Source organism: Saimiri boliviensis, chromosome 7 (assembly GCF_048565385.1).
Source record: "Saimiri boliviensis isolate mSaiBol1 chromosome 7, mSaiBol1.pri, whole genome shotgun sequence".
Taxonomy (NCBI): Eukaryota; Metazoa; Chordata; class Mammalia; order Primates; family Cebidae; genus Saimiri; species Saimiri boliviensis.
Genome location: NC_133455.1, coordinates 55,471,557 through 55,492,706, shown reverse-complemented (window position 1 = coordinate 55,492,706; position 21,150 = coordinate 55,471,557). Strand labels below are relative to the sequence as shown.

At 33.5% G+C, this 21,150-nt stretch overlaps 1 protein-coding gene across 2 annotated transcripts in view; it reads left to right on the top strand.

Annotated features, from left to right (window-relative positions):
• Positions 1–19,899, top strand: part of ZDHHC17 (zDHHC palmitoyltransferase 17) — a 92,765-nt gene extending 72,866 nt beyond the window's left edge. For both annotated transcript variants that reach the window (XM_074402530.1, XM_074402529.1), the window contains 7 exons: positions 7,899–8,021; positions 8,839–8,901; positions 11,721–11,814; positions 12,939–13,022; positions 14,542–14,699; positions 15,673–15,767; positions 16,802–19,899. In XM_074402530.1, coding sequence (XP_074258631.1) covers positions 7,899–8,021; positions 8,839–8,901; positions 11,721–11,814; positions 12,939–13,022; positions 14,542–14,699; positions 15,673–15,767; positions 16,802–16,940 — 756 coding nt within the window. In that variant the 3' untranslated portion in view covers positions 16,941–19,899. The remainder of the gene's footprint in view (positions 1–7,898; positions 8,022–8,838; positions 8,902–11,720; positions 11,815–12,938; positions 13,023–14,541; positions 14,700–15,672; positions 15,768–16,801) is intronic.
• The last annotated feature ends 1,251 nt before the right edge of the window (positions 19,900–21,150 follow it).

Below are 21,150 nucleotides of genomic sequence, written 5' to 3'. Positions count from 1 at the left end.
AGATCAAAGATTTATTTACAAGGATGTTTCTCTTCATATCATTTATTATAGGGAAAAAAATGAAAACAACCTGAATAGCCAGCCTAAATAAGGGGAGAGTTTTATCAGTTATACTACCTATGGAATTGGTATTACATAACCACTAAAATACTTTCCTGCCTTAATGATATGGGCCCATATTTAAGATCTAATAAGTGAAAAAATACGAAATTACAGAATGAAGTTTAAAATGCACAAAGAAAAAGAGCTGGAAGTGATATGTATCATTTTAACAGTGGTTATCTCTAGGAATTGGACTGATTTTATTTGTTTGCCTTTTAATTTAAAATTTTTTTCACTGACTATGCTTTTAAAATAATAATTAAACAACTCTGAAATTCACTGACATAGTCAACTGCTTATTGTGTTGCCAACACTTGAAATATTGACAAAAGATTATTAGAAATTTTGTGTCTGAAAGTAAGTTATTTTTCAACCTGGCTTTAAGGAAAATTGAGCTTCTTTAAACTCAGGAAAGGTATGAACACTGTGCAGAATCTGGGATGATTACATATATTTAAAAAATCAAGATTGTACGAAATTCTCTCCCATGCATTTCCTCTTAAGCATCTTTTTCTGTAAGTTACTCATTAGACTTCTCTGTTTTCTGTGTATCTCTCCCAGTTTCCTTTCAAAAGCCTCTAAGATTTTTAATGTCTGTCTTCAGGTATCCAGTCACCCACCACTTTTCATGAATTCTAACAATATTGCTATAAATATTTTTGTATATCTTTTTTTTCCCCACAAGTTTCTTCGCGGTCATTAAAGATATTCTATGATTTGCATTCTCAGTTGTGTGCTTTTGACTACTGTAAATGAAGACCGATGTGAGGGGAGGGATCAGTATCTTTCCTCCCCATTAGAGAGGTCATTGTTCCAGCATACCTTTCCTTCACTCAGTTGCTGTCTCAACCTTGATATTCATCAAGTTTCCTAAGTACTCCGGTTTGTTGATCTATTTGCCTTTATTAACACTGTGTAATCTTATAGCTTTGTTCTTAAATTACATCTGAGCAGGGCAATTTTTCCAAGTTTGTTATTTCTCAGGAATGTCTTAGCTCTTTTTGGCCTTTTGCTCTTCCATTTAAATTTTTTTAGCGTAAGTTCTTTGCATTCCATGAAAAGCCTTATGCCTTTTTTGTTTGTTTGTTTAAGATAGTCTTGCTTTGTTCCCAGGCTGGAGTGTGGTGACGTGATCTTGACTCACTGCACCTCCACCTCCTGGGTTCAAGCAATACTCCCATCTCAGCTTTCCAAATAGCTGGGATTAGGCATACACCACCATGCCTGGCTAATTTTTGTATTTTTAGTAGAAATGGGATTTCACCATGTTGGACAAGTTGGTATCAAACTCCTAACCTCAAGTGATACACCTGCTGCAGCCTCCCAAAGTAATGGGATTATAGGCATGAGTACCATGTCCAGCCAGACTTAGGCCATTTTGATTGAAATTCTATTTGAGTTGTAGATTTAGAGAAAGTAATTTTGATACTTAGAGATCTTTTATGTTTTTTTAGTGAAGTCATATAATTTTTTATGTAGAAGTTCATATCTCAGATTTTTTAAAAGAATTTTAATTTTTTTAATTATGAATTTTTAATTAAATATTCTATTTGTGTTTGGTTTATAGAAATGTAGCTTATTAGTTATTGCCAACAATTTTGCCAAAGCCTTTTATTATTTCTAATAATTTGGGGGTATTTTGGATATATGACATGGGATAATCATTACGTATAAAAACTGAATTTTGTTTTTCTTTCTAGCATTTAATTCCTTTAGTGATTGTATTATGTTAGCTGGGATCTCAGTACACTGTGGAATAGACACGGAATGAGAATCCTCATTTTGTTCCTGACTTTAAAGGGTATAATCTTTAGAAGATTGACTTTAAAGGGCTAGTGTTTTACCATTGAGTGTGATATTATAAAGTGTTTACTTGGATTTGATGAATAACCTCTCCTTCTACACTCCTTTTGTTTTTACTTTTTGTGAATTATGTTTTTTTTTCTTCATGCTTTTATATTAAATAATGTATTAATAGACTGTTTCTAATGTTGAACCACTTATGCATGCCTGGAGTAAACAAACATGGGCAAAACGTCTTATTTTTCTATACATTGCTGGATTAAATTTTTTACTAGTTTTGCATATACATTTGTGAATGAAATAATTTTTTTGGTTTGTCTTTGTTATGTTTTGATATCAACATGATAGCTTCAAAATGGGTACTGTTTTTAAATGTCTTTGAAAGGGTTTGGGTTAGATTGAAATGATTGACTACATGTTTATTAGATTTTGTAAAATCATTTTCATCTGGGGTTTGCTTTATGTTAAATAATTTTATAAGATATAGTTTATTTGACCCAGTCGTTTGCTTATATATTTTAGTGATTTGTCCATCTCTTTTGTTTTCAGATGTGCCACATTCTCTGTTTTTTTACTTAGCTGCTGTACTGCCTCTCTCATTCCTAGTATTAATTAGAGCTATTTTTTAGTTAATGTATTTTATTGGATTTTTCAAAGTAACAACTTTAGGTTTTATTAATCCGTTCTATTTTCACTGTCAGTATGTTTTATTTATTTCCTGTTGTCTGCTTGTTTAGTTTTTTTTCTTTAACTTGTTCAATTGTTTAGTTTTCACTGATGTTTTCTGTTAGAAACATTTAAGTTTAAAAAGTAACATTTCATATGCTGCTTCAACTTCATTCCATAAAGAAGATTAAGCTTCTTAATTGGGTTGCTCAAGTCACTATATCATCACCAAATTTTTACCTGTTTGCAGTATCATTATATCGAGAGAACTATGTTAAAGTCTTCTGTTATGTTGGTATATTTAGCAGTTTCTCTTTGTGGTTCAGTCATTTTTTTGCCTTACGTATTTTGAAGTTTCAATATTAAGTATGTAAAAGTTTAGAATACTTTCCAGTGAATTGAACCTTTTATCAATATATAATGACCCATGGTAAAAAGCATTAGCGATAACTTTATTTTAATTAATATTGCTTTAAATCATTTATGGCTTTGAATTTTAGAAATGTCTTTTGCAAATAGCATATAGGGATAAGCAAATCTTAAAGAGTGGACACTAAATTTCTGAACCACTTTACCTCTAGATTTGTGTTTATTTATCATCTCTGGTCTCCAGGGGGTTTTCTTACTCTACTAGCAGCTCGGCAACACACTTAAAAATATTTAATAATTATTACTATTTTTTGAGAGTTTTACTCTGTCACCCAGGCTGGAGTGCAGTTGCACAATCTCAGCTCACAGCAACCTCTGCCTCTCAGGTTCAGGTGGCTCTTGTGCTTCAGACTCCCAAGTAGCTAGGATTATAGGTGTGTGCCACCATGCCTGGCAAATTTTTGTATTTTTAGTAGAGACAGGGCCTACAAAAGTTAAAAAAATCAGCTGAGGTTGAGGGTGCATGCCTATAGTCCCAGCTACTCAGGAGGATGAGGCAGTAGGACCCTTTGAGCCCAGGAGTTCGAGACTGCAGTAAGCTATGATTATGACACTGTACTCTGGTCTGAGCAACAGAGAGAGACCCTGTCTCTATTAAAAAAAATTTTTTTTTCTGCCTCCTCTTCCTCCTCCTCTATTAAAAAATTTGTTACTCAAGAGCACATTACCATTGAGATTAAAAAGCAACCAGTATGTTTCAGAGGATGTTAATCATTGTCCCTCAGATTTTCTTAATATAGTATGTCTTTTCAGGATGCTATATTTAAAATGGAAGTTATATTTGTATATTCTATATGTAATATATACAAATGAAGGTTTTCTTTCATTTTATCTGAAATTTTCTGTTAGGATTTCTTAATTCTATTTAATGTATTTACTACTTCTGGGATAAAATTATCCATGGGTTGAATTATCTTTGACAGTCATCTGTGTTCATACTTTTGTCTCTAATCTTTATTATTATCATTATTGTTAGTTTTTGAGATGAGGTCTAATTGTGTTGATCAGGCTTTTCTTGAACTGCTGGGCTTAAGTGATCTTCTGGCTTCAGTTTCCTGAGTGGCTGGAATTACAGGTGCATGCCACCATGTCCAGTTTTTGTCTCTAATTATTGTTTTAGGTTTTATTTTGTTTTGTTTTTTTTTCTCATTTACTGATTGTCAGTTTTTTTATCCGCTTTGTGTTCATCTTCATAAATTTTTATTTCGTATATTGTGTAATGGTTTTTGTTTGATCTCTGTTTTCTTCTAGAATCACTCCTTTCATCTGGTTCTAATTGTTTTATGATCTTATGTTTAAACTTTTATAGGATTCATAATTTAATTATGAAGCATCTTTAGTTAATTCAACTTTGTCCAGATTTGTCGCTTCTTTCCGTACTGGATTAGCTGCTTTGTGAATGGTATGCATGTTTTTTTCTGATTTATTATTTTTGTTTTGTTTTTAAGTACACTAGCGTAGTTGTTATGTCATTTCTTTTCATCTTTCATCTTGCTTGTGATTGACCTGGGCAAATATGTTCAGACTTTTATGTTTTCTCTGATATATTATAATCTTTGAACTTTTTCCTGTCCTTTTTTGATACAAGGATATTGAAGGCAGATGACTGCCTTCAGTGTTACAGTTTGGCTAAATTTCTATTCATTTTTCTGTAGCCCGAGAAAAGGAGAACTCAGTTGTAAATTCTTGCTCAGAAACTTGGGTTTAGCTGTCTTAGGATCTTGCTAAAAGTTTTTCCTGAAGTTTTATTCTACCCAACCTTAGGAATAGGATGATGTTGGAATTATCCCTCACCAGCCATCCCCTCAATTTTGTTAAGTCACCTTATTAATGACAAGCCTTGGTATTGATACTTGATACTTAGTGAAAGCCATGCAGTGGTATTCAGGGACTTGTATTCCTGAAGGGGTTTTGTTGACTTTTAAAATTATCTACTCACCATTTCAGTTATTTTTCTCCAACTGAGTGGGGCTGAGGAGTGGAGTGTATATTAGTCAGCTGAAGCTGCCATAATGATATACCAGAGACTGGGTGGCTTAACAGAAATTTGTTTTCTCACAGTTCTGGAGGCTGGTAGTTTGAGATCAGGGTGCCAGCATGTTTGGGTTCTGGTGAGGGCTCACTTCCTAGCTTGCCCATGATGACTTTCTTGCTGTGTTCTCACATGGTGAGGAGAAAGAGTAAGAAATCTCTCATTCTACCTTATATGAGGAAGGTCACAATCCTGTTGGATTAGGCTCCCACCCTTATGACTTAATTGCTTCCTAAAGACCACATCTCCAGATGCAGTCAGATTGTAGGGGTTAGGGATTAAACATATGCCTTGTGAGGGAACAGTTTAGTCCATAGTAAAGGGTCAGGGTGAAACTGATGAGAATTCTCACCTACGGTTTTTCATACTACTAGTATAGGTAGAGCAGGATTAGGAGCTGCCCTAGGCAGCCTGCCTCACCAGAATCATCATCTTTTTGTGGTCTTCAGTTTTGAGCTTTCGGATATAATGTGGTCCCCTTTTTAAATTTGTTGCCAGTATTTTGGGATTCACTCAGTTTGTTTGATTTACTGTTTTTATTTCATTTTGTTGAGTGTTATGGGAAATAAATTTAGCATATGAATTTCTTTCTATTCTTGAAAGAAAGCCTAGTTAAATTTGTTTATAAATAAAATGAGAGCTGCATTTCATAGCAGATATCAAGAAAACAAGTAAAGAATTAAATGTAAAAAATGATTCTATGAACATTTAAAAGAAAACATTGATGGTAAATTTATCTTTAATTGGAGGGCTGTTTAAACATAAAAGCAAAAATTATAAATTAAAAGAGCACTTTTTTTTCATTACGGTTAATGCAAATATACTAATCAGTTATGTGTTGTTTTTGGGGTTATAAATTGGATGTCTTTCTGGAAAATAATAGTATAAAAGTGTGTGTATATAGTTATATCTCAAGCCTTTAAAATGTTCATACCTAAGATATTGTTTCCGTAATATTTCTTGGCATAGGAAATTGGGTTGAGTAGTTTGGTGAGGCTGAATAGCATAGGTAATAGAAGTCTGAATTTTAATACATGCTCTACCTCTAACTCACTCTGGAATCTTGGACAATGTAGCTTCTGCTTCAGTTGTATCATCTGTAAAGTGGGGATAATAGTAGGATTTATCGTAGGGTTCTTGTGCTGCTTAAATGGCAAATAGTTGGTGATTAATGTGTTATTTTGTTAATTAGATATATTATGATACCAGTCATAATTAAAAATGCAGAATACCAAAATTAAAAGAAGCTTAATTCTGGGTTGTAGAATTACTGTTTCTGTCTTTATGCTTTTTTTTCTCATTTTCTCTGAGAATAAAATTAATACTGAAAACAGCCATATATTTGTAGAGTGTGCCTATTTCCATTAATTTTTTTTTTTTTTTTTTTTTTTTTTTTTTTTTTTTTTGACACTGAGTCTCACTCTGTTGCCCGGGCTGGAGTACAGTGGCTCAATCTTGGGTTACTGCAACCTCCGCCTCCCGGGTTCAAGCAATTCTGCTGCCTCAGCACCCCCTAGTAGCTAGGATTACAGGCATGTGCCACCACGCCTGGCTAAATTTTGAATTTTTAGTAGAGACAGGGTTTCACCATGTTGGCCAGGCTGGTGTTGAACTCCTGACCTCACGTGATCCACCCACCTTGGCCTCCCTAAGTGTTGGGATTACAGGTGTGAGTCACCACACCCAGCCTATTTCAGTTAAATTTTTAAAATTAGCTTGTCTAATCTATTGCTAAAGCTAAGTTCAGTCTACCATTTGAAGATACTTGATTTCTTTCAAGAGCAAGGAAAGAAATTTTATAAGTTCATTGAGTATTTAATTTCTTAATATACCTTTCAAATATATAGTCATATATTGAGCTGGCCCATGCAAATTTAATCCAGGTCCTGAGAGTTTGACCTATTTATTTACATGTTAGCACCTTTTTAAAACTTGTGATCAGTAAAAGTGCTGCCCCTGAGTAATATCAAGCCTCAGCATTCTACACACTTGATTGGCCAGAGCTGGAGTTGGAACAGCTGAAAGTTCGACTTCTTATTTACTCTTTGCTTACTGTACCAGTATGTTTTGTAGAATAAGATTGGAAAAAGTTGAGGGAAAAGAGGGGACTGGAGAAAAAAGGAAAAGATAGATATCACTTTTGAATATGGCAGGTGTCTATCTGTGCTTCCTGAGAAATGTAAACAGTGGGTACACATGGTAATGTGAAAAACATCTTGTGAAATTCTTGTATGGTACTTGTATCCACGTAAAATCTTGCAAATGATATTCAAGTATACCCGGTGTTTTGTGTCTCAAATGTATTGCTCTAGCAACACTGCTTTATTTTTATAGTGTTATAAGTGCCTAATATATTTCTTATGTTTTTATGAGATAGAAAAAATGTGAACATACAAACTTACTGGTTTTAAGCAACCTTATATTTTTTTCTGAAACCAATTTCAATGTGTTCAAAAAAAGGCAAAAGTGAGTTTTTTCTTTTTTGACTTTTCTATGATTAAAAGCAATCTTTTAAATATATGAATATGATAATTATAATTGGTAGATACATAAAGATTGCAATACATATATATAAAGTATTTGTTAATAAATTTGAACATGAGAAATCCCTTCATTTTTGTCAGAAAATTCGTCATTTAAAAAGTGATTGAATTTTTAGTTACTAACTTTTAAAATGTCAGATAAGTCTACACGATTTAAAATTTATAAAGAAGTCATATTATTTTTACATGTAGTTATAAACGTGAAAAACAGCTTGTATTTTTTTTGATTGGTAGGTGTTTTGTAAAAATTTTGTAGATTGTAAGTATATGTAATAGTAGTTCATTTATCATTACTTCTTTAGATTCCTTAACTTTAGGCACATCTCAACTTTTTATTTATCCATCTTCCATTCCTTGCCAATAGTGTTGCACTTTTCTACAATTTTGGAAAATCTTGGAAATCAGATCCAGGGATTATTAAAGCAACAGAAGAGCAAAAGAAAAAGGTAGCAAAATACCAACTAAATCACTTGTATTTAACCTCCAAATTATCAGTATTTATAGCAGATACAGTACAATGGAAGTAACTATCTTTTACAATAGAAGATGGTTACTTTAAGCCAAATTGAGATTACATATCTTTTCTTTGGTGCTCACCCGTGGTGCTCTTGTGATGCCTGTCCATAACACTTCCATGACATTTTATAATTTCATGTTTCTCTCCTTTACAAGGCCACTGTGATTGCTTTGAGGGGTGTGTGTCTTAAATACCTCTGTAAATATTAAATATCTCTGTAAATCTCCAGGAAATAATTTGCATTCAGTAGATGTTTGCTAAATGACTAAACTAGAAGGTCAGTGAATTGGTTAATAGTGCAGATACACCTTCCCAGTAGCTAAAATATTGTATGTACCATCCAGGGCATCCCTTTCTTATAATGCAGGTGATTAGCAAACCAATTTTATAATGTAACAGTGTTGTATATTTAGAGAATTGTAATAGAAGCATTTTATATTATTTTAAGAGCTGTTGTATTTAGTCTCTAAAAACAAGATGAATTTTGGTGATTTATTCGGTCCATAATAAACTAAGACGATGGCAGATTCTTATGGTCTAATCCCCTTTTTTTCTGGGCAGCATAGAGATTGCTACCCTATATTCTTATTTCGATGAAATAGCAGTAAATAAGATTTTATTTCTCTTTTTGAACTGAAAACATCAGTAAATTAAAGACGAAAATCATGTTTATTGATTCATAGTGATGGCAAGAGTTGGTGAGCATTGTTTAGTTTTGAATTAAATATTATTTTTTTAATTCACAGACAATAGTTGAACTTGCAGAGACAGGAAGTCTGGACCTCAGTATATTCTGCAGTACCTGTTTGGTAGTATTTTCTTCTTTGTTCTTCCCTCCCTTCTTTTCCTCCTGACAGTGGCATAGCATAGTGGGTGTGGGGTGTGGGAAAAGGAAGAATTTCTTTCACTGAACGCATTCCCTGCCCCGTGATATAAGAGGAAAGGTGGTTAAAGGATGTCTTCTTCCCAAGGTGCTTATTTCCTGATGGTAGACCTTGACTGCACTTTTGATTCAGAGGTGCCATTTATTTGTATTCAATCACTTTCTCTTTTCTCTCTTAAAATGTTACTCAATAAATTAAAAACTAAGTAATAAAGTATTTCATATCAAAGGTTTATAATGATTCCCTAGTAGATTGTTTTCTTTACTACATTTTAAGAAAATTTATGCTTGTATTTAAAAGCCACATGGGAAAATTCCATTAGATAACTGTTAAGACAAAATGGCCTGTAGCCAAGTTCAATTTGAGTAGGTGTGTGTTTTTTTGTTTTTTTTTTTGTATCAGAATGTTTATGTAACTTTGAGTGCTCATCATTACACTATGGAACCTCAGAATGTTTATATAACTTTGAACACTGTTTTATCATAGATTTTTAAAAGTGGTCATCGTCAGCCAGTTCATAGGTCAAGATATATATGAAATCACTAGTATTCATTAATAGAGTCAGGTATAGTACTACTGACATTGTTTATTATTATAGACATCAGTTTTCTGTAGAATAATACTCTTATGTTTAAAGTATTTTTCTCTTAGTTTTTACAGTTAGTATTTGTGAAAAATATATAGACTGCCATAGTGCTTAAATTATGTTTTTCTACATGGAAATTGAAATATCCCAAAATCGTACATGAAACTAAATGCTCTTTTGTACTTATACACTGCAAGCGAACTAATGTCTTTACATCTGATTAAAATAAAGTTATTGACTTCATCTAAGATTATGGAATAAATTTTTGAAACAGTTCTAATTCTGCAAATTCTTTATTACACTTAATATTCTTTGAACAGTTATGACTTTGAATATTCAAAATATATACAGCTTCACTTTTGGTAGGAACTTTAAGATACTAACTAAATTCTTTTATATATTCGGGCATTCTGAAAACAGTTTTTCTTCCTATGCTTTATAATGAGTAATTTAGAAGATTGATATTCTTTTTCTTAATATTTAGAATGTTTTAATACACTACAGTTCTGTGGAAATACACTGTTTTTCAAAGTCAATATGCAGTGCTGATGTATTTGCCATATGGCAAACACATTATATAGTCAACAAAGATAGCAGTTTCATTGTCAAATAAGTATCTGATGGCAAGAATAAGACTATTTTTTGCTATCATAGCATAAATGTTTTATTATATATTATTTATAAGCCACATACTTCTTGTTGTAAAGAACACTTCCTATTATAAAATCTTTTAGATCAGCAGAGGTAGTTGTCATTATATGGGTATGCTTCATTTTGGTAAGTAGACAAGTCCCAAAGGTGTGTAGGTCAGAGCTTTCTTAAAAATAAATTAATTTAGTGATTACACCCCTGCACTCCGTCCTGGGCAACAGACTGATACCCTGTCTCAAATGAAAAAAAAAAAGGATTACTTTGTAAGTGATCCAAGGAACCTTGAGACCAAGTCATGCCTTAACTAGTCAGTCTGTTTTTCAGATTTTTTGCTAGCATTGCCCAAAGGGCAACTAGTGTTGCAGCCGAGGGTTGGAAGTGGGGATAGAGATTGTTTGAATAGCCTGCTGCCTTCTCCTAAGTAGATTTAGTGTCACAACTGTGGTGAAGAATAACTTACTCTTTTCTTTATTCCACAGACAATTTTGGTAGATAAAAGAACTGTGTACTCACTGTGACTTTTCCTTGATACCTCAAAATAGTGTGTGACCTTATGCAAACTAATGGAGAAGTGGCAGTGCTTTTGTTGAAACACTGAAGTATATTTATAATTTTTTTTTCTTGCAAGAGTTAATAACTCCAGCTCTTTTATCATATATCTAGCATTAGGACTGCCAGCGCTTTGAAGATCACCAATGAGTTCTTGTATTCACTTGGCTGGTTTAGAGTAATGTAGGTTTTAAAAACCATTTTAAAACACTTGAGAAACAGACATCATAAGTGTGAATGCTTTATTGCGTGTCAGTAGCAGAATAATGAATTTTATGGTTTTTTTTTTTTTGCGAGAAATAGTGACTGTTTAAATTTCTTAAGCATGTTCTGCATTCTTAGATATGGTCATACATTTCAGCAGAAGAAATGCTGTACCTTAATCTGAGATCTCAAAAGGCACTTTATTGAAGAGAAATAGATATGTATATGCTGTTTTTTGCTGGATTTGTTAATTTGGAGATGACAAATATTTTTTTGATGTTTGAATTTTAAGAGCTTTTTAAATTCATGTTTAGCCTGAACTTCCTTTTAGTAAGGAATAATTTTTATTAAAGAACAACCAATATCATGACCATTAGTCATAATGAGACATCATTTACAAGACTAGATATTGCTATGTTTCTATTATTCAGAAATTTGAGGGATGTGAATTAATCATAGTGTCATTCATCACATCAAATTGGTGTTTAATTTTTAGTTGTTTTTGTAAATTAATGGTTCAGTTTCATTCTTAAGAGCGTATCTTCTAGAGTAGCCTCGTTATTTTATTCTTTGTTTTTGCAGCTGAAATTTTGTTAAAACAATAGTGATTTTTGGTTTCATTCATTTGGAAACCTTGGTATAATATTGTTTAAAAATTATAGGTTTATCTTTTATAATTATATTTTGAGAAAATATTCAGCTTTTCTCTTTTAGTACAATGCCTTTCATAATCCTTTAACATGCCTATTAACAGATACGGAAACCGGTGAGGTCCAAACATTGTGGTGTGTGCAACCGGTGTATAGCAAAATTTGATCATCATTGCCCATGGGTGGGTAACTGTGTAGGTAAGTTATATTAGTAATTTCTTGTATATCGTTCATTTAAGTTACTTTAGGTAACGAATAAAGTATAATATTAAAGTAGGCAGTAGAAAGTTCTTCACCCTTCAATTTCCCCAGTTATCTTCTGGTTGACAACACAGCAACCCTTTTGAGAGAGGGAGGGAAAAATTACAAAATCAGTGCCTGATATCTTTTCTCTATCAATTCTGTCTGATGCCTACTCTTTTCACCTTTCCCCATTGGGTAACAGTGAAATTGATAAGGAGGGAATTTTTTTTTTCTTCTGGTTAAACTAGAGAACTGAAGGCAATGATATTTGAAATGATATGAGAGGTAGGCTGGGCATGGTGGCTCACACCTGTAATCCCAACACTTTGGGAGGCTGAGGCAGGCAGATCACCTGAGGTTGGGAGTTTGAGACCAACCTGACCAACAAGGAGAAACCTTGTCTCTACTAAAAATACAAAATTAGCCAGGCATGATGTTGCATGCCTGTAATCTCACTACTCAGGAGGCTGAGGCAGGAGAATTGCTTGAACTTGGGAGGTGGAGGTTGTGGTTGTGGTGAGCTGAGATTGCGCCATTGCACTCCAGCCTGGGCATCAAGTGCGAAACTCCATCTCAAAAAAAAGATGTTATTATGTATAGAGGCAGAGAGGAATGACAGATAAGAACCATACATACCTCAGTGTTCAAGAATGGTGTAGTCTAAGGAGATAAACTACATGGTTTGAGAAATGCCCTGGAGATTTTATGAGGTGACAGAAAGGAAACATTACCAAAAAATTATGTAATTCTGTTGAGGAGAAGCCTTGGAAAAGTTGGATTATAAAGTTTATAAAAGTAAAGATAAAATAGGACTGTTTTAAACCTCACAAAGAATAGGATTAGAGGTCAGAATTAGTTCTTTGGGACTTGAACACCATTGGCATTATTATATCTTTGTGTGTAATTGTAAGCATTCTTTAAGATTTTTATTAAAACATTTTTCCTGAAAATCACTTTTTAAAATAATGTATGTGTGATTATCAGCACAGTTGTAGCATACCTTTCATGGCATACCCCTCAAAAGTACATACCCGTTGTTTTTGCTTAGCTGAAAAACTTGCTTCTGTGTTTTTCTTTAGGTGCAGGCAACCATAGATACTTTATGGGCTACCTATTCTTTTTGCTTTTTATGATCTGCTGGATGATTTATGGTTGTATTTCTTGTGAGTACAATTGGTTTTTTGCCTTTTGAAAACAAATATTCTGCATACTCAGATTATACTTACCATACTAACAAATTATGATAATGACAAAAGTCTTTTAACTAGAATTATGGTTTGGACACCTTATGAAACACAAAAGGGAAAAAAGATAGAGATCAGTTATGTCCAATGTACAGTATAAACAAACAGCCGTTAACAACCTTTGAATACTTGTGTCCTCTGAAAAACATGCTGGTTTAATAGGCTCTGAGAAACTTCTGGGTAAAATACATCAACATTTTCCCCATCATGTGCTTGCTTTACTATAGTAGCTTATAGATTAAAGTGATTGTGCTAGTTCTCTTTCTTACCAAGCAGTTGGGAACATATGCTTACAGTTAAATTTGCAGAGGACTTGAAATATTTTGAAAAGTAAGGTATAATTATTGCATATTAGAGAATATTAGTAAGTATCAGAAGTTACCTTTTTAAAGATAAATTGTTCTTCCATCATGTGGGTTTCATACCTTAAAGGAAATGATGGATTTTTATTGCATTGAGAATGCAATCTGAAAAGAGTTTAAATGAATACATCAGTTACAATGCCTCAGCTCTTAGTCGTGCTTAGCATAAAGATGTATTAGATCCTGTTTTAAATATAAGTTTTGGAAAGATGATTTTCTAGTCTTCCTTGCCCACAGATATTATTAATAATCAGTGTTATTGCCCTAATGAACCAAAGGAGGTTACCACCTCAGTTAAAGATTAGTAGGAAGATTAAATCAAAGAACTTGACCTAATTTATAGCCCAGCACACCTGAGAGAGAACACTGTGCTGCCAGCAACAGCAATACATGATAGCAGCTCTCAAAGAGCAGGAGATTTTGTGTTAGAAAAAGCCTACCTTAGCTGGGCATGGTGGCTCATGCCTATAATCCCAACACTTTGGGAGGCTGAGGCGTGTGCCATTTGAGACCAAGAGTTTTGAGACCCCATCTCTACAAAAAACACAAAAATTAGGTATGATAGCACATGCCTGTAGTCCCAGCTACTCAGGTGGCTGAGGTGGGAGCATTGCTTGGGCCCAGGAGGTGGAGGCTGCAGTGAGCCTTGATTGAGCCACTGCACTCCAGCCTGGGTGACAGAGCAAGAGCTTGTCTCAAAAAAACCACCCACATCACCAGCCTGTTATGTTATATGCTCCCTCTTCAAAAAATTTCTTTGGTATATCGTCTTTGTGTAAAGAAAATACTCATCTAAGTATTGTGTGAATGCAATACCAATCAAATACAATTATTTATTCTGAAGATGCACTAATTTTTCTTTTTAAGATTGGTGGCTGCTTTTCCATATGTCTTTTTCTTTTTCATTGAGATATAATAGGGTTCTGTAATAATGTGAAAACATTTGCTCTTGAATCTCATCAATTAAATCTAGACTGTTTGACTGTGTTTTCTAAATGGTGCCAGCACCAATGCCTGTATGAGGTGCTTGGATGATGATTGAGTTAATTTGAGTAGTACTTCTGTTCTGGCTTTAGACTGGGGACTCCACTGTGAGACCACTTACACGAAGGATGGATTTTGGACATATATTACTCAAATTGCCACGTGTTCACCTTGGATGTTTTGGATGTTTCTGAACAGTGTTTTCCATTTCATGTGGGTAGCTGTATTACTCATGTGTCAGATGTACCAGGTATGTGCAAGTGTATTCTTTTTAGTGCGCTTACTGAAAACTCTTCCATCTCTGCTTAAAAGATAATAATATATCTCTTCCTAACCACTCGTGCTTTGAAAGCGTTAATTTTTCAATTTAGTTTTCCTTTCTGCCTCACTCTTTTTCCCCTTCCTCTTCTCATATTGTGAACCTCTGACTTTTAGTACTTAACAGAAATTTTTTTCTGTTATTCCAGACTTAAATACATCTAGTTCAACGTGTGTGAGGTTAGATTGATGATGACATTAATTTTATGTTTTTAATGGTATTTTTATTATTCACAACTACCAATATTCATTCTAAAGCCTTTTTTTAAAATAGGAATTTTTAAAAGCTCATTTCAAAGAGGCTAATGGGGAGGTTGTCTGAGCATGAATAATGTCTATCCATTTACACAATGTCAATCAAGGAACCTGTCTTTAAATATTTTTCACATTTAACTGGCCACTTTTCACTGTCAAAATGATATCATGTAAACTAGCTTTGATGATCTCCTGATAGAAAGCCAAAAACAGACTTTGTTATTTTTTTCTTTATCCTAGTTATCTTTGAATTCTTGTTTTTTACATTAAGTATTTAGAAAGAATAATCGTTTCCACCTGGGCATGGTGGCTCACACCTGTAATCCCAGCACTTTGGGAAGCCGAGGTGGACATATCACTTGAGCCTAGGAGTTCAAAATCAGCTTGGGCAACACGGTGAAACCCCATCTCTACAGAAAAAAAAAAAAGGGAAAATTTGACGGGCATGGTGTGTGCACCTGTAGTCCTGGCTACTGGTGGGGCAGCGGGGGTGGGATCACTTCAGCCTGCCCAGGAGGCAGAGTTGCAGCGAGCTGAGAATGTGCCATTGCACTCCAGCCTGGTTGACAGGGCAAGGCCCTGTCTCAAAACAAAACAAAAAAACAAAAACAAAAAACAAGAATAATGGCTTGCTTTTTCTTTCCTCTTAGATATCATGTTTAGGTATTACTACAAATGAAAGAATGAATGCCAGGAGATACAAGCACTTTAAAGTCACAACAACATCTATTGAAAGCCCATTCAAGTACGTACATATCTATAAATTTAATATTTTTCCTGGTCATATAAATTTTCTTACTAACCAGACTCTTTTACTTAGTGATATGTAAAATAGCTTTCAAATCCTATTTAAGATGTCTGCAGAAATAGCATTGGTCGGTTCACCATTATACCATAACATAATGTAATTCATCACATAAATTATATATAATAATAATGTGATATCTCCTTATATTTTTTCTTTTTAATTTGAATTTGTATTCAATCTGGTGCTTGGAAACAGTATGATCCTAATTATATGACATATTTAAAACTTTGAGTTTTACTGAAGTTATTACAAACTCGTAAGGTTTTGTGGTACTGTCAATTATGGCATACTTCTGGAAAGCAAGCATGTCTTTAAATAAAAACAGTTAGTTGGGTAGTTTTGAGAATTCTCCCAGAGGTACAAAAATTATGTAAGGCATAAAACTGACTGCTTCTCTGAAGGTGTTACTGGAATACTGAAATTTCGTGAACTTACCCTTGACGTTTCTTTTTTAAGTTGTTATCCTTAGGTTCACTGCCAAATTCATGCTATTTGTAATTATTTTGTCTTTTACTTTTTTTCTCGATTTTAGAGGTAGTTTGTCTCCTGCCTAAAAGCACTAATAAAAGGCTTCTTATCAAAAAATTGCATATGGAGCTAGGCATTGTTTTACATGCCTGTATTCCTAGCTACTTGGGAGGCTGAGGTGAGAGGAATGTTTGAGCCCAGAGTTCGAGGCCAGGCTGGCAACATAGTAAGAATTTTCTAAAGCTTTAAAAGCACATTTGAATAACTTTAAAATATAATTGTCTAAGTCTTTGAATTAGCAAAAGAGAAAAATCATTGTTGGCAGAGCAGTGGAGAAACATGAAGACATATGTATTTTATAGAGTTATAAATTGGTTCCTTCTTGCAAGTAACCTGAGTTTTTAAGTTTAGAAAAAAACATTTAACACGAAAATTATATTGAATTCATGTATTAATCATTTATACTGACTGACATTTTTTTCTCCTTGGGGTGCTGTCTTCAGCCACGGATGCGTAAGGAATATTATAGACTTCTTTGAATTTCGATGCTGTGGCCTCTTTCGTCCTGTTATCGTGGACTGGACCAGGCAATATACGATAGAATATGACCAAATATCAGGATCTGGGTACCAGCTGGTGTAGCAACATCTTTATCCTATGAAGCATATTGCTGAGTGGTGCCTGAAAATTGTGTCTCTCCATGTCTCTCTCACACTCGAATCCACATCCTTTGAACAAGAGCATGCTATGTGTAGGGCTAACGGTGAATTTTACAGTCTTTTTTTTCAATACTTTTATTAACAAAAGTAAACATGGACAGAACACACTGCCATTTCTGGGAAGCATACAGATGATAAAAAAAGAATTTTAATGGTTCTTAATGTGGAAATTCACAACATACTCAACTTTTGGGTTTTGTTCTCACAGTATTTTTCACAAAAAAAGAATATGCTTATTCTATTGACAGACATGGTGTACTGATCAGAAATGTTCAGTTTTAACTAAAACTAAACTTAAGTTACTTGACTTAATTTTATGATGCAATCTAGTAGGAGTACTGCATCTAATTCCAGAGCATTGTTTTAAGTTGATTGACTAGTATTATGTACATTTTAGAATGTACACGTAAATACTGTGATGAAAATCATGTGATTGGGATCTACTGTGTTGTTGACTTCAAAGGCAGAAGAAAATGTTCACAATAAAATGTGCTAACAATGTGTTTCTATCAGCTGTTGCAATGCTGATATATTTCTTGTTCAGTGAAATAATTTGTAGTAACCTTGCTCTGAGGTTTTACGGTCTGATAATGAAGCACTTGCATGAGTATAGTAAGTCATGTTATTTTGTTCAAATTTAAAAGCCCTACTACGTGCATGATACACCGCATAGAATGTATACTAGCAGATACTATCCAGTGAAGCATAAATTAGAATTTAATTTGATGTTCAAACAGTTCAATTTTTAAGGGTTAAGGTGGTATTTTCAAGAAAAAAGCAGAACAAATAATGCAAAATTCTCAGTAATAGTGATACATGGAATACTTTTTAAATTCTCAGCTGCAAAATAATTGTAGACAAAATAATGGCATTTAACTAATGATGGAGCATGATCTGTGTACATAGCACATGTGAATAAAGAAAAGCTGATGGTATATTCTGGTTTTAATAAAATGACCTATCAGAAAGTAGAATTTCATCCATAAGAATATTTCAATTTATCCGATATTGAATAAGTTCTGAAACAGCTTTAGAAAAGATTTTATTTTTGTTAAATGTGATGCACTGATCAATTTTTGTCACAGCATTTTCATACCCTCCTGGTGGACTACTAGTCACTGCTTCCGTAAATACTGTTTACAGGGTAATATTTGGTTTAGTCATCTTAAGTGCTGTAGCACAGTGTGGTTCGAGCAACCTGTGGGAAATCTGTGAGAGGGAATGGGGTGGGAGAGGGTAGGGGAATGGTGGTCAGACAGATGACAGAACCTAGACCAGTGTAAAGAATGTGTATCTGTATATAAATAATTTATCAAATAGTTTTCTCCTTGTGTCTGTATGTGTTAGTGTTTTTAAAGCTGCTCATTTCATTTTATCCAACCAAAAAGAAAGGGAGATAACTAATGAGCTTCTAGTGATGTTCAAAATTGCTGTTAATAGGCATTATACCCTGCAAGTTCACTGCATGTCTGATGCTTGGTAAAACTAGTATTCCCCGTAAAATGCAGATTACAGGTATTAAAGCAATCTAGTGGTATACCCGCCCCTTGCCTTAGTAAGAGGAGCAGTGAAATGTATATAGTTGATGTTCAGTATTTCCAAGTACCATTTTTATATAGTAGTTTATTTGACCATAAGTCACACATCAAATAAAGATTACCTTTAGTGTATGTGTTTTAATATTAGAAAATTGGCATATGTACTTTATTTTTGAAAAGGGAAGAGATGGGTGTGGGGTGGCAATAGCATTGTGCCATTTTGTCATAGAATGTAAAAATTGGTTAACTTTACAAATGTCAGCTAGTTTTGACTACTAATTGGGGAAAATTTTAGATAATTTTTAAATTCAGAGTTATTTATAAAATGCTAGAATTTGTTTTAATTTTTTGTATTTTGAGCCATTTCACATGAAGACTCAGTTGCATTTTTATCAAATACATTTTTATCAACAGTTAAAGACTATGGTGGTTTTTCAGAGTTTGGCTAAGAATGTTGTTACCATGTTCTTTCTTTGTGGTACAATATTCTTTTCAGTGCAAAAGAGATGCCATTCAGTTAAATAGACAAAAAAACTTCTAGATGTATAATTAATGGAAAATACTAGCAATGTGAATGCTTTTGTAGTAACCATCTTGTAGTACCTGTGAAATCTATAACTCAGAAATGGTCAGATGGTCAGGAGCCAGCTATGCAGCAGTATAGCATCTGTTTAATTATTTTGTAGGTCCTGTGTGTGGAACCAACTATAAACCCAGTTCTAAAGTTGTGTATGATGGTGAACCTTTGAGAATAGTTCATGTCAACCTAATTGGATACTTTTAGCAAATAGGAACTTAATTCTCAGCACTGAACATGAATTACTTCTTTGGAGTTTTTTCATTCATATTTTTGTTGTTTCCAGGAATTTGATATTAATGGGCATAAAACAGCATCATTGTACTTAAGCTATGGATATTTTTATTTTATATTTTCTTTATTTATAACTGTGCCAAGTATTATTTTGCTACTTACCGTGTTATTCTGTGGAAAGAAAAACCTGTAAAGTGTTTAATAAATTAGCCCTCCTTACATAAATTAAATGTCAAAATTTTGTAAAATATTAATCAGAATAAATACTGACTCTTAAGTGTGTGCTTGTTTATGATTTCACTCAATTTACATCAGGAAATTGATGAAATATTATAGTGGTAACTATGATATGAAAAGATTTCATCTATTTATATCCTGGTTAACTAGGAGTCAAGTGGCATAGGACTGTAGGAATTTGGAAACGTAAAAGATGGTGTTAACATTCTTAAAAAAAAAAAAATCCAAACTGTGTGTATGCATGTGTGTGTAACTAATGTTTTTTTTTAAATAAAGAGAATAAATTTTTTAAAGAATTTTGAATTTCATGGAGTTACTTAGGATCCTCAGGGACTGTATGAATCTCCAAGTTTAAAATATGTCTAAAGATACTATACTAGATAAAAGAAAAATATGGCAGAATGAAGCCTACCAGACATTGATCTCAGTTACTTGAGAAGATACGTGTGGCAAAGAGAACTTCTTCATCTGGGACTTTAAAATGCAGAAATTACTAATGTACCCTTTCTTATTGTTCCAGTGGTTGTTAATGGTTTGAGAACCCGTGGTATTAAACAGGAATATTTTCAAATTGGACTAATACTCTAGCCATAATTTTATATTGAAAAAAATGCCCCAAGAGCTGTCTGGAGCTCAAGTAACAGTATCTTGAATGACTGTATAAAGTAAAGCAAGTCACCAGTTTTCATTCCAGCTCAATATTTTCCTCCTCTTTATTTCTACTTTTTCTCTCCCCTAGTCCTTGCTAGATTGATAGATCATACCTATGATAATGGATGTCTGGGTCCAGGATTTTTTAGACATAATTGGAAACAAGTGGTACATACCAGTATAGAAAATCTTAACGTCTTGTCTGAAAGTAAAGTGCTTGTTACCAGAGTTTTCTATTAAATATATTTATGTGACTTAAAATAGAAAAATCTGTAATTCCAAGTAGAGTGAACATTCAGAATGTTCCGTGGTCTGTGTCAGCTAAGTAAGAAACTCAAGGAAACCAGCTATACCTCTTAAAGATTGCCTTTGAATTGGATATGAGTGTTTTACCCAGATAAATTTTGCTAAAACTGTCTCTCATCATTTACTAAGACTGACAAATATTTTTAATAGACGGCAATGTTTTTAGATTGTATCCATTCAAAGCATCATAAAGTCTCATTGTTGCTGCTGCGGTTTCTTGAATCTGTAGGTTTACAGTTTTCATCAACATTTGGAAATTTTTCAGTTACTCTTTCTTCAATTATTTTTCCTCCCCACCCCGTTCAGGAAACTAATTTCACATGTGTTAGGCCACTTGAGATTGTCTTCCAACTCACTGATCAATCCTCAGTTGGTTTTTTAAGTTCTTTTTTCTCTGTTTTAGATAATTTGTCTTTATGTTGACTAATTTTTTTTTCTGCAATGTGTAATCAATACCATTCAGTTTATTTTCATCTCATATTTTGTTTTCACCTACAGTGTTTGACTTGGACCTTTTAAAGTATCTTCAGTATCTCAACCTTTTGAAAATATGTAGTTCTAATAACTTTTAATATCCTGACCTGCGAACG